Raw genomic sequence first — 13,010 nt, forward strand, 5'->3', positions numbered from 1 at the left:
AAATGATCGCATTTTTCACTGCCTGAACATACCCCAAAACTCATGAAACTTGAAATATAAGTCACACCTGGCGAAAAATTCCTGAATTTCTACCACTAGGTGGCGCATATAATAAAGACTCCACTCCGCTCATTTTAACTACCTAATAAACTTTTAAGTGGTTTAACTTATAAAAATGGGTAATCATTTTAAATGTATCATGTTTTTCATTTTAAATCTTGACCTGAAAAGTAACTAAAGCTGTCAGGTAAATGTAGAGGAATAAAAAGTACAATATATGTCTCAAAATGTAGTGGAGTAGAAGTATAAAGTTACATAAAATGTACATAAAAGTACCTCAAAATTTTACTTTAAGTCCAGTACTTGAGTAAACGTACATAGTTACTTTCCACCATTGCTACCTGCCTCTTCTAACTTATACATATCAGTTAAGAGTCCTCCTTCAGAAACTGTATGAGGATTAAAGGGATAGTTTGTGCATTATTATACAAAACTTGGTACAATTATTGTCAATGCCCTCCTGAGGATAACCCTTTAAGGTTTTATTGATCGGCCCCTAGGTGGCACTGTGGTGGCAGTCTAATTTCATATTTGGTACCGTGGCCACACTATAACACTTAAGGCAATGAAATTCATAGGGAAGGTATATGGCCCCTGTAACGCACACACCCCGACGGCAGCATGCCCTGACACTCGTGTACTGCGAGGACCCGTTCAGTACTGCTTGCAGTCCTAGTTAATCATGTAATTATCATCTTAAAACACGTCTTTTGACATGGCATCTTTACGGTGCGATTTCATGTTCATCTCAAAGCCCAAGGGAAGTGAATTGATTGTCTGTGCATTTTATTACACTTATATTAATATATAAAATTTGTACTATACCATTTTATTATCTGTGCAAATTTGGCATTTACAGTGTTTGGTTGAATTGTTTTGTGCTTTATCTATATTGAAGTGTGCATTCACTTCTGATTTTTTATATTTATTTTTTGACATGCCTATCTCGTGTTGAGAAAAGTTATTTATTTCTATGTTTGGCATAAATGTTGCTGGACCGGGACTGGCAGGTCAAGGGCTGACGTGCCCTTGGGCAAGGCACCTAACCCCCCGCTGCTCCCTATCGCAGAATTGTGCTTTCCACTGCTCCTGATGGTGTGTTCACTGGTGTGTAAAAAGGATGTGTTAAATGCAGAGGACAAATTCACTACTCGCTGTTTCAGCGTGTGTGAGCCAAAATAATCTTAATCTGAATTATCACATTATTTTTTAAATATGGAAAAGAACTATATTTTTGTCCATTAAAACTTTTCTCAACTTTAGAAGATTATTACCTTAAATCAGAAAGAATAGGGGAATACAAAACAAAAAAGGAAAACAAGACCTCCTTTAAAACTTTTCTCAACAATTAACTCATTAATTACATATACATATATATGTGTGTGTGTGTGTGTGTGTGTGTGTGTGTGTGTTTATATTATAAAATTATAAAATCATCTCATTCATTCAGAAAAAAAATAGGAAAAAATATATGTAAATGTTGTCTATGTAAACCTTTCTTAACATTAAAAGACCATTATCTAATTAATTCAGAAAGAAATAGAATGAAAAAATGTTCTTAACATTTGAAAGATTAGATGATTATTTCATGAATTTCCTCAAGTGAATGAATGACACTTCCGAAGACTTATAAATTGGACTGTTTAACAGATAACTGATGGCAAATTATTTGGATTTAAACTAATTATAGCCTGATGTTCCTGACAGACTTAGCTCAGGGATCAAAATCACAATGTAATGAAGGGGGCGTGGCCTGTTGCTCCTGACAGATACAGCTCAGGGATGAGGTCCACAATTTTAAATATGGGGGCGTGGCCTGCTGCTCACTGACTCGCCATTTTCCTCCTGTTGTTGTTAGCTTGTTAGCTAATCAGGCTAGCTGCTTCCAGCATCATCAGCGGTAAAACAAAATCTCGCAAATATTTAAAATTCACAGCTGGGTTATTGTAGCTAGTCTAAAACTACTTTAATCCCGTCATCATGGACGAGGAGTATTACAGCGGCAGCGGGGACTGGGAAGGAGCGGGAGATGCTACCATGGTGAGAGGACGACTTGTTGCTGTTCATTAAGCTAGCTGAGCAGCATTAGCTTAGCTGCAGCAACACAAGCTGCCGGTGTGTTGTGACATTATCAGCTCACACAGAGGTGATGTGCAGAAGCAGATTATGTCCACACAGCTGCACTGATAAAATGTCCTGCACAGTTTGAACCCGCAGCAGCTCGGCGGCTCTGTTAGCTCGCTGCAGGTTAACTGAAGCTACAGCTGCTGGAAGTTAAAGCTGTCACTCAGCTTACTATAATGCTCTATTTCATGTTATAATAATTATTATCACACGGGTCAATGACGTGATCCAGCCCAGTGTCAGTTAGTGTAACCAGTAATTTTTTTCCCATAAAAATCTGATTATATACAGGAAAATAAATGTGAACTAAAATGAGAATAAAATGCAATCCAAACACTATGGTATACAGCACATTTTACATAATTTGTCAAAACCTTAGAAATAAATGGTTGTTTTTAGAATATGTTCTGCTCAATATTGGCAAAATGTGTAGATGTAGAAATACTGAAAAAAAATCATTTGATGTTTTTGAGAATTAAGTAATTATATGTATAAGTCCACTTAAATGCAATTTAGGTGGATGATGTATTTAATATTTATCTTTTTTTTTGTGGTTACACCATTTGACATCTTGCCAACCCTTATTTGTCACTGACCCATATATGAGTTGAAGTGTTAAAGAAGGACCATGTCACCACAGGATTGAAATGGACACAAACATGCAAAAGTCATGTTGATTACAGCATGCTGCCTGTGCATTGTGGTTGTTCAGATTAACTTTAGGATCAGAAGCTGAAGTCACTGAGTTAATGCGATAGAAAGAAACATGAAATAGCTATGATTAATGTTACACGCTAGCATTCAACTACAAAAGACCAGAAGAATAATATAGTAACCTGTGAAAAATCTCTTTGCAGTAGACAATTTGCAAACTTTTACCTAAAGTTCATCCACAGAGCTTTCATCTACATTTTAATGTGCATTGAATTTATTGAAGCCCTCATTTCCTTCAGTAAAATAAAAAAAACAAGATGAAGACTTCATCCTGTGATTTTAAAAAATAAGATACGGTTAGTTATTTTAACAAGAAACCTTCTCAAAATCATTACCTAGTATCTCAATAACTGACAAACCTAGTCAAAATAATTAATTTGTTTCTCAGAATAATGAGAACCTTTTTAAAATGACGACTTACTATTGCAAAATTATGAGAAACGTTCTTGAAATAATGAATTATTTATATTGAAATATTTTTTCAGTGTAGCCACCCGACTCCAAAAAGTTGGGACATTGTCCAAAACGTTAATATAATAAAACGTGATAATTTGAAAATGCTTTTTGACAAATATTAATTTGAAAACTGTAGAAAGACTATATGTTTTCTGTAGAAAATATACACTCTGAATTTGATGGATTCTGTTTTTATTTATATTTCACACATTATCCCATCTTTTGGGAATTGCTGTTATGGCTCAAGAAATTACTTAGAATCTTTTTTAAAATAATGACTTGCCTATCTTGAAATGATGCTTTAGTAAATGAGAAACTTTCTCAAAAGATTGGGATTGTTTCTAGAGAAGACATTTCTTTTTAGAAATGTTCTTACTACTTTTTGATGCTAAGTCATTATTTTGAGAGTTTCTAAAAAAATTTAATCATATTGGTGGAAATTGGTTTCAAATCAATCAGTGTCATTGAAGTGTTATACACAGGTTTGTTGTGTAGCTTTTACACATTGAATGGCTGTGATTATTATTATTATTTTTTAGCTCAGGCTGATATATGTGTATGTATATGTGATAATCATATTTAATGTGATTTTTATTTTGATGTCTACTCTGTCTGTCCAAGACATAAAGTAACCTTAAAAACAGAAGAGGAATAACTACAGGAGGAAACGCATGTATCAATATTTATTTTTTTGCAGGAGTATATTGAAGGGGGTGATGGGAAAGTCCAGGAAGATTGTCTGCAGAAATTCTCCAGCAGGGATTACATCATGGAGCCCGCCATCTTCAACACCCTCAAAACGTGAGCACATGTTTCCTCGTATAACATGTTATCACCTTCATCCCACTGAGCACTCTTTAACTTTTTAAATAAGAATGGGAAAACTTAAAAACTGCACAAGACAACTACTACTTTGACCAGTACAAGAGCACATGTGAGGTCTATATTAAGCCTCCTGTTTCCCCCCCCCCCCTGTATTATATTTGTCATATATCACTTATACTATACTGTGTATATATCTGCATATATTTAAATATATTTCTTTATTTATGTTCATACTACTACATCCAACATCTTATTTAACATGCTAAAATATATTTTCTCCAATGTGCAATATCTATTTGTTTTCCTGAAAGTACTTTTCATTTAACAAACAAAAAATATATATATTAATAATGAAGGCCAAATAGCAGAAATGCATGTATAGAATGTGTATAGAATGTATGTATATGTCTTATTTTTTATATTCTTATTCTGTCTTCTATATCTATGTGTCTGTATCTTGAGCTGCTGTGACAACTAAATTTCCCCACTGCGGGATAAATAAAGTCATATCTTATCTTATATCTTAAGACCCACTCAGAATTTGATGATAGAAACTATTATTATTTCTTGCAGGTATTTCCAGTCCGGTGGCTCTCCAGAACACGTCATCCAGCTCCTCTCTGAAAACTACTCTGCTGTGGCTCAGACCGTCAATCTGCTGGCTGAGTGGCTCATCCAGATGGGTAGGTATAGCAGACTGCAAGACGAGGCTAGAGGTTTTCTGGGCTTTCAGTCACCATGTCTGTGAACAAACAATCCTTCTCTTACCGTGACCTTGTGCCTCATTGATCTTTTAATTTTGAGTGCAGGTGTGGAGCCTGCTCAGGTCCAAGAGCGAGTAGAAAATCACCTCAAGAGTCTCCTGATAAAACACTTTGACCCCCAGAAAGCTGACTCCATCTTCACTGTGGAGGGAGAGGTAAGATTTCTGAACACTCTGTTGTAATTTTTATGAACACAACCAAAGCTCTTTTAAACCAAAGTAATCTTGTGTTTCCAGACTCCTGCTTGGCTCGAGCAAATGATAGCACACACGACATGGAGAGATCTTTTCTATAAGCTAGCAGAGGCTCACCCAGACTGTCTGATGCTCAACTTCACTGTGAAGGTACAGAACTGCAGGAGAGCCGAGGGAATCTATTTCAGTATTTCAAGTAATTGATGTGATCTTCTTAAAGCATTTGCTGTAAAAATCAGAATAAAGGGAGGCAAGAGTTTTTATTTTATTTACTAGCCTCATCAGAAAAACAGAAAATGGCTGTGGGGGTGGCTGTGGCTCAGTTGGTAGAGCAGTTGCTGTCTGATTGGATGGTTGGTGGTTCGATCCCTGGCCATGGCAGCCTGCATGTCGAAGTGTCCTTGAGCAAGATACTGAACCCCAGATTGCTGTGAATGAATTCCCAATGGTGGCAGGTGGCACCAGTGTGCCCTGGTAGCCTCGGCCACCAGTATGAATGTGTGTGTGAACACTCTGGGATGGAGAGGTATATTTACTGACACTATTTAAGATATCATATGGGATACCTCCTTTCAAAAATACTTAACATTATTTTACATTCCTACAGACAATAAATCAAAGCCCTATAATAAGGATGAACTTGTAGCATATACCTATATATATACCTTTTATATTTTAATGTGGCAAAGAGTCTGAAGAAGAATCACATATACTTTGTGTGTGTATGTGTACGTTTTTAGCTCATTTCAGACGCAGGTTATCAGGGTGAGATCACCAGTGTGTCTACAGCGTGTCAGCAGTTGGAGGTTTTCTCTCGGGTGTTGAGGACGTCGTTGGCCACGCTGCTGGACGGAGGAGAAGAAAACCTGGAGAAGAACCTGCCGGAGTTTGCTGTGAGCCTGCTGACTTCTCTGTTTCACATGAGTCATCTCATTGTATCAGTTAAAGTTCTGCCTCTGTCTATCAAGGATAGTAGCGTTTTAAAAGAAAAAAAATGAAATGACTCCATAAATTAGGACAGAGTATTAGGGATATATTTAGAAAAAAAAATGTAATTACAAGATTGAAGTCGTAAATATTTAATTAATTACAAGAATAAAGTCGTACATATTTCGTAGGCTGTTCTTAAATGCATCCACCAATAGCCCTGCAGTCGTCCACTTCCAGCCATTTCCCCTTCCACAAAAGCAGTGATTTCCTCAAAAGTCCATCTGGTTCCCTCTGCAGAAAAGATGCATGTTTCTTGCATAGTCTTATAGTTATGATAATGTGATGCTGATGTGCCAGAAGATTCAATATCTGCTTGTTTGTGAAACCTATCTTAAAATACATTTCTACAAAATGCTACAGGGCCCTCATTTTAACAACTCGCCTCCTCTAATAAATTACATATTTACGACTTTATTCTCGTAATTATTACATATTTTCGTTTCGTTTCGTTCGTAATTGTTTTTTTTCTAAATGTGGCCCTAATACTAATAATAAATGAATATGCTTAAAATAATATTAAATAATACAATGAATTAAACAATTTATTGAATGTGAAAAAAGAGAGTATTTTTTAATTTGCTTCTCAATTAATTTACCATACTGCTTTAAAAAATGGAAATGTCATTGCAAAAATATGTTTTTAATTTAAAAAAAAATATTTATTTAACTTAAAATGAATATAAATAAATAAAAAGGCAAATTCAATAGGAAAGTAAAAAAATAGGGGAATTAATAGAAAGGTAAATAAACTCCCTCCTCTCTCCTGCAGAAGATGGTGTGTCACGGCGAGCACACGTACCTCTTCGCCCAGGCCATGATGTCCATCCTCTCTCAGGAGGAGCAGGGCGGCTCAGCTGTCCGCAGGATCGGACAGGAGGTGCAGAAATCAGCTCATGAGAGGTAACTTTGTCTCTTTTTTTTTTAAATCAAATTCTCAACATGAATGCCCAAAAATTGAAAGTGGAAACAATAACCGCAATGTCACAGGTCAAATCAAAATTAATTTTGTGTTTACATCACAGAGGTCACGACGCCAGTCAGATAACGCTGGCGCTCGGCACAGCAGCAGCCTACCCTCGGGCCTGCCAGGCGCTGGGGGCCATGTTGTCTAAAGGAGCGCTGAATCCTGCAGATATCACAGTTCTGTTCAAGATGTTCAGCAGCATGGACCCGCCTCCTGTGGAGCTGGTGAGGACGGAGCGTCTTTCACCCCGTTTGTGTCCACTACATGCATGTTAAGGTGCTGAAAAGTGTATCTTTCTCATCTGTAGATCAGAGTTCCTGCCTTTCTGGACCTGTTCATGCAGTCCCTGTTCAAGCCCGGATCAAAGATCAACCAAGACCATAAACACAAATACATCCACATCCTGGCCTACGCTGCCAGCGTGGTGGAAACCTGGAAAAAGGTACAGAGAGCAGCGATCGACCTGCTGATGTGTTTGTCACTGAATCACAGGTTTGGAGTAGTCAGTTGTTCGTTCTAGAGTCTGAATAATTTAAGATTTTTGATCCGATGCCAGTATAAAGGGGGAAATGTGGAATGTGCACTAATTTCTCACCACTCTGCAAATGTACCCAGAGAGCTACTTTCTGAAACTTTTAAATAATATTTAACATGTTATACATTATACAAACAATTTCTTATATTTTCAGCCAATTCTATTAATGATAAATGAGAAAATAAAGAATATATGGGAACAAAAATAGATAGCTAAATCAACATGTTTTTTTCAGTTTCAATCAGTTGCTGAATATTAAAAATATTAAGAGAGAACACAATTTCCTCATCATTCCAAGCAACATTTTCTTCATTTTTTTGTGTAAAAAAAGTTTCCAAAACGGAACAAATCAACAATATACAGTCATGAAAAAATTATTAGATGACCCTTGTTTTCTTGTTTGGACAAATATAATGATAACAACAAAAATAGCTCATAAGAGTTTAATTTAAAAGCTGATATCTAGATATTTTCCGTGGTTTTCTTGATAATGATTTTGGTTATCATCAAGACAACCATAAAAAAAGAATATAAAAGAAAAAGGGTGGTCTAAAAAATTTTCCATGACTGTATACACCCATTACGATAGGCCTCTAATGCCGATAATATCTTTATCTGCCAGGCTCCAATTAATTCAACTTAATTCCAGTCGTGGTAGGTTCATTTGTCATTTAACTAGATAAGATAGGTCTTTTAAAGTACTTTTTCCTCACAGTATTCCCATGCTCACTTGTTTCCTTTATGGGACTCCCTACAAACCTGGTGTTTCACCTGCTGGGGGCATCAGAGAGTTGTTTGCCAGATACACTTTCTCATCTGCTTACATTAGGTCAGTCTTGTCACTTTACCCAAGATTAAACCTACAGGAGACCTCATGCGTAATTGTAACCTCAAATACCAAGTTTTTAAGGAGTCCCTGTCTTTAAAACACCTGGTTTCACCCTCACAGCTGCTTCCTAAGTCTCTTTTTCCTTCTCCTCAACTCCAGAATAAGCGAGTCAACATCAATAAAGATGAGCTGAAGTCGACCTCCAAGGCCATAGAGACGGTACACAACCTATGCTGCAATGAGAACAAAGGAGCCACAGAGCTGGTGGCTGAACTCGGCACTTTGTACCAGTGCATCCGGTGAGTAGATGATCGGCTCCCTGCTGTCGTCTGTTTTACAGTGTTAAGGCATTACCTGCCCACCATCCCCTTTGTCTGGGATGAAACTCTATGGCCTAAAAAATAAAAAATAAATCTAATTTCATACTTCCATATCTGGGAGGCAGAATTTTTTTTTTTTTTTATAGAGTCAGATTTTGTTTGAAATGCTCTTTTGACAAAGAAACACAGAGCCAACTCCAATATTTTAGAATTTGAATACCTTATAGTGAATATAAACATATTTTTTTCTGCAAATAGTTTTGTATCGACAACTGTAAACAAATGTATCTTGTCTAGACTCAAATCAGTTGAACAAAAAATAAATTCAGAGAAGTAATTGTATCATATTGCAGAGGGTTACAAGAAGTCCTCTTTTTGCCTGTAGCTACCCTTTTTCTTTGATGATCCACTTGTACTCAGTTGACATACTGAGATTTTTGTTTAAACAGCAATTGTATTAGGATGGGTGGGGGCTATTCTGTTGAATTAAGCCAACATCTGTGTATTCTTGTCAGTTAAATATGAATATGGTTGTTTAAATAACTTTATTTGAAATACAAATTACAGGGCTGACTGCACAAATGTTTACCCTGCTGTGAATGCATGAATGTTTGTCTATTTTTTGTGAAAAAACAAACACATGTTAAAAATAAAAAATAAAAATCAGGAAAATTTGCTCAAAAGAGAGAGTCTAAGTTTCTGGCACTTGTCAGTTTTCTAAACTTCTGCTGTACTGAAAAAGAGTTGAGGTTTGATGGCCTGCTGAAGGATCCCTGCTGACTGTTTGCGTTCAGGTTTCCAGTGGTGGCTATGGGGGTTTTGAAGTGGGTGGACTGGACGGTGTCGGAGCCGCGGTACTTCCAGCTGCAGACGGACCACACTCCTGTACATTTAGCTTTACTGGACGAGGTACGACACAGCTGCCAGATGAAACTTTAAATTGTCTCCCTTTTTAAAACAGAAGTTAAATTCAAACATGTTTTCTCCACACAGATCTGCACGTGTCACCAGCTGCTGCACCCTCAGGTCCTCCAGCTGCTCATCAAGCTGTTTGAGACGGAGCACTCTCAGCTGGATGTTATGGAGCAGGTCTGTTCATGTTACTGTAAAGCTTCTTATTTTAGTAAGTGGGAACTGTGCGACCTTTCGGCTGACAGGGTGTTTTTTATTTTTTTACTTCCCCTCAGCTGGAGTTGAAGAAGACTCTGCTGGACCGAATGGTTCATCTGCTGAGCCGTGGCTACGTCCTGCCTGTTGTTGGTTACATTCGCAAATGTCTGGAGAAACTCAACACGGACATCTCCCTCATCAGATACTTTGTCACTGAGGTAACAGCTGCTTCTGATCTCCATTAGTGATAAAGAGATAAAACGTGGGAAAGGAAGTCATCTCTTCCCTTGATAAAACTTTAATCGAGGGAAGAGTTTTAGGCCCCGTTCACACGAGGACGGTCTGAACAGAAGACGCAGAAGTGGCGTCGCGTCTTCACTTTTTATTCCTCATTTAGACGAGCATTTTTGGGAGGAAATCTGCGTGCATACGGTGATGCAAAAGTGTGTGAAATTCGATTGTATGCAGCCAGGCGGCATCACTTAAAGCCATAAGAGCATCTTTGGGCATGCAGAAGTTTTCACGCCACACATTTTCATCAGCTACTCCTTCCACAAAGTTCTCCACCATCACTAGATCTCCCAGGTCTCGTTCACAGCCGTCTGGCTCGCCTCCGACAAATTGCTGCATCCAAAATGTGATAGAGGTAATTACAGGTCCTTCTCTGTTCACTAATACTATCTCTACATATCCTGTACATTTGGTGGAAAGACTCCTGTAAGTTTATTAGAGCTGCCAGAGCAGCTTGAAGGTCCGACGCATGGAAATAATCCCACGTTTGTTTATATTCCTGTACTGGAGCATGTATGTGACGTAAACACATACGTGACGTGAGCAGATCAGATCAGAGTTTTGTGTCTTGTCAGTGTAGACGACACGCTACAGAGGAGTGGATTTAACTTTTCCACTTTGGAAGGTGGTTTCAGATTTTTGCGTCTTTAAGCCCCCAAAACGATGTCACCGTCTAAACGAAAGGCACTTCCGATAAAATATTTTGTCGTTTTTACCCGCGAGCGTCCTCATGTGAACGGGGCCTTAATCTGTTGAACATGTCGTGTTGTGCCAAAAGTCTTCTTCTTTGTACATATGCATTACATTATTATTTTATACATTTTTTATGTGACCCAAAGTGACAAGTTGTGATAATACCAAGACAACATTTCAACAGTAAAATAAATAAAAAGTCCTGTGAGAAGTAGTCTTTTTTTACAAGTTAGTTTTCTTCACAATCACAGTTTTCTTATTGACGGCCCGTTTTTTCGGCATGATTTTTTTGATTCTTCAGTCACAGGTCATTTAAGAGAGACATGGTTCCTGTTATTCTAAACGCAGATGCATGTGCACATCCATACAGATGGGTAAAACCTGATTCAATGGCAGAAAAGTCAGACAGAAATATTTGCTTCAAAGTCTAAAACAGTCTGTAAGTCTGTAAATGCAATGCAATGTGCCAATGTAGCTGTCAGGTGATCACAATAGAAAACAGGCCTAGTTTGCTGCTCTTTATAAAAAAATGCTTACATAGATAGACTTTTAGCAGAAAACAATAGTAACTTGTTTCTTTAAAAAAAACAAATGAAACTTGCATGTTTCTTTCTAAAGGTGCTGGATGTCATTGCGCCTCCCTACACATCAGACTTTGTTCAGCTCTTCCTGCCCATCCTGGAGAACGACAGCATCGCAGGAACGATCCGCACAGAGGGAGAACACGACCCCGTCGCAGAGTTCATTGGTAAGTGACGCGCTAACATTAGGGTGATGTAGTCAAACTCTGCTGAAGAAAGAAAACTAAAATTGGAAGTAGATCCCGACAGATGTACCAATGTGTGCCATTATGAAAACTTAAATTACACATATATGATGCAGAAAACGTAGCTTGGCAGGATTTAGAAATGGTGTTGGCTATTCTTTTTTTTTTTAACAAACAGTCAGCAATTGACTAAAACTGATCAGTTTATTAAAATATCAATTTTATTCCTTTATATTCTGAGTTATCAATTAAAGAATTGGCTGACAATGCAATACATTGTTTGTATAATAATGAATAATAATGTTAAATATTAGTAAAGTTTGATAAAGTAGCTCTCTGGGTATATTTGCAGAATGGTGAAACATTGGTGCACAATCCACATAAAAAATGTCTATTTTCAATCCAGCTAAAAAAAAATGACAATATCGGCCAACATTTCGGTTTTCAAATATTTTTCCAGTCTAAAATCGGTATCGCATTGGTCTCAAAAATCCCATATCGCTCAACCTCTTATTTGAAGACTCACATGTTGAACAAACAAGCAAGTTCACAAAAATAAGTAAGAAGTTGTTTTCACACATGAACACAGACCGTGAAACTGAAGCTGTGTATTTAAAAGTGTGATTTCCTCTTGAAACACAAGACATGTAGGTAATCATTTCCCTGTTTTTCAGCTCACTGCAAGTCAAACTTCATCATGATAAACTGATGTGGAGAGGACAGCCTGGCAGAGACAGAAGATGTGTTCTCTCCATGAAACCAAACGCTCAGCTCGATGAAGCTCAGCGCTCAGAGACAGTTTGACCGAGTGAACGGTTTGTTTCTACTGAAGACAAACAAAAAGACAATAAAAAAGAGCTGATGGAGAAGTACAGTAACAGGACGGACTGGTCGAAGGAGAAGCCTCTGAAGATGCAGCTACACGTTTTCTTTTTCACCTGTATATTTGATTTTCTATATTTTATGTTGGTTTGAGCAGTTTTAAAATAAAAACCTGAATGTTTCTTTGACATCTTTAATCTGTCTTTATCAAATTTATGTCAATTTCTGAAGCTTAAAAATGCAATTGTGAAACTAGTTTCCCACAGAACATAGCTTAGTACTCAAGTAAAGTAGAAGTTCCTCAAATTTATATTTAAATAAAGTCCTTTTTTTTCCCATGCCACTGTATACTACTACTCCACTTCATGTCAGACAGTTATACTTTACTCTATTTTTCTGAAAAGCTCTTGCAACGTGTTGCTTTTACCAATTAAGACTTTGGCACAAATACCACAGAACTTATTTAACATTAGTTAATTGACAGGAAGTTAACTAGAAACTATTGTGATGGGTTAAGTCCTTTTTTGATGTCAAATGCTTCATGGTTTGCAAT

The 13,010-nt window shown here is 37.3% G+C and overlaps 1 protein-coding gene across 1 annotated transcript; it reads left to right on the forward strand.

Annotated features, from left to right (window-relative positions):
• The first annotated feature begins 1,883 nt into the window (after positions 1–1,883).
• nelfcd (negative elongation factor complex member C/D) lies at positions 1,884–12,654 on the forward strand. The gene is made up of 15 exons (XM_059327830.1): positions 1,884–2,100; positions 4,052–4,155; positions 4,753–4,862; positions 4,989–5,098; positions 5,180–5,287; positions 5,878–6,030; positions 6,897–7,027; positions 7,150–7,315; positions 7,399–7,533; positions 8,615–8,754; positions 9,570–9,684; positions 9,769–9,864; positions 9,963–10,103; positions 11,488–11,617; positions 12,310–12,654. The coding sequence occupies exons 1-15, from the start codon at positions 2,041–2,043 to the stop codon at positions 12,342–12,344; spliced, it is 1,734 nt and encodes a 577-aa protein (XP_059183813.1). The 5' UTR covers positions 1,884–2,040; the 3' UTR covers positions 12,345–12,654.
• Positions 12,655–13,010: the final 356 nt, after the last annotated feature.

Source organism: Centropristis striata, chromosome 3 (assembly GCF_030273125.1).
Source record: "Centropristis striata isolate RG_2023a ecotype Rhode Island chromosome 3, C.striata_1.0, whole genome shotgun sequence".
NCBI lineage: Eukaryota > Metazoa > Chordata > Actinopteri > Perciformes > Serranidae > Centropristis > Centropristis striata.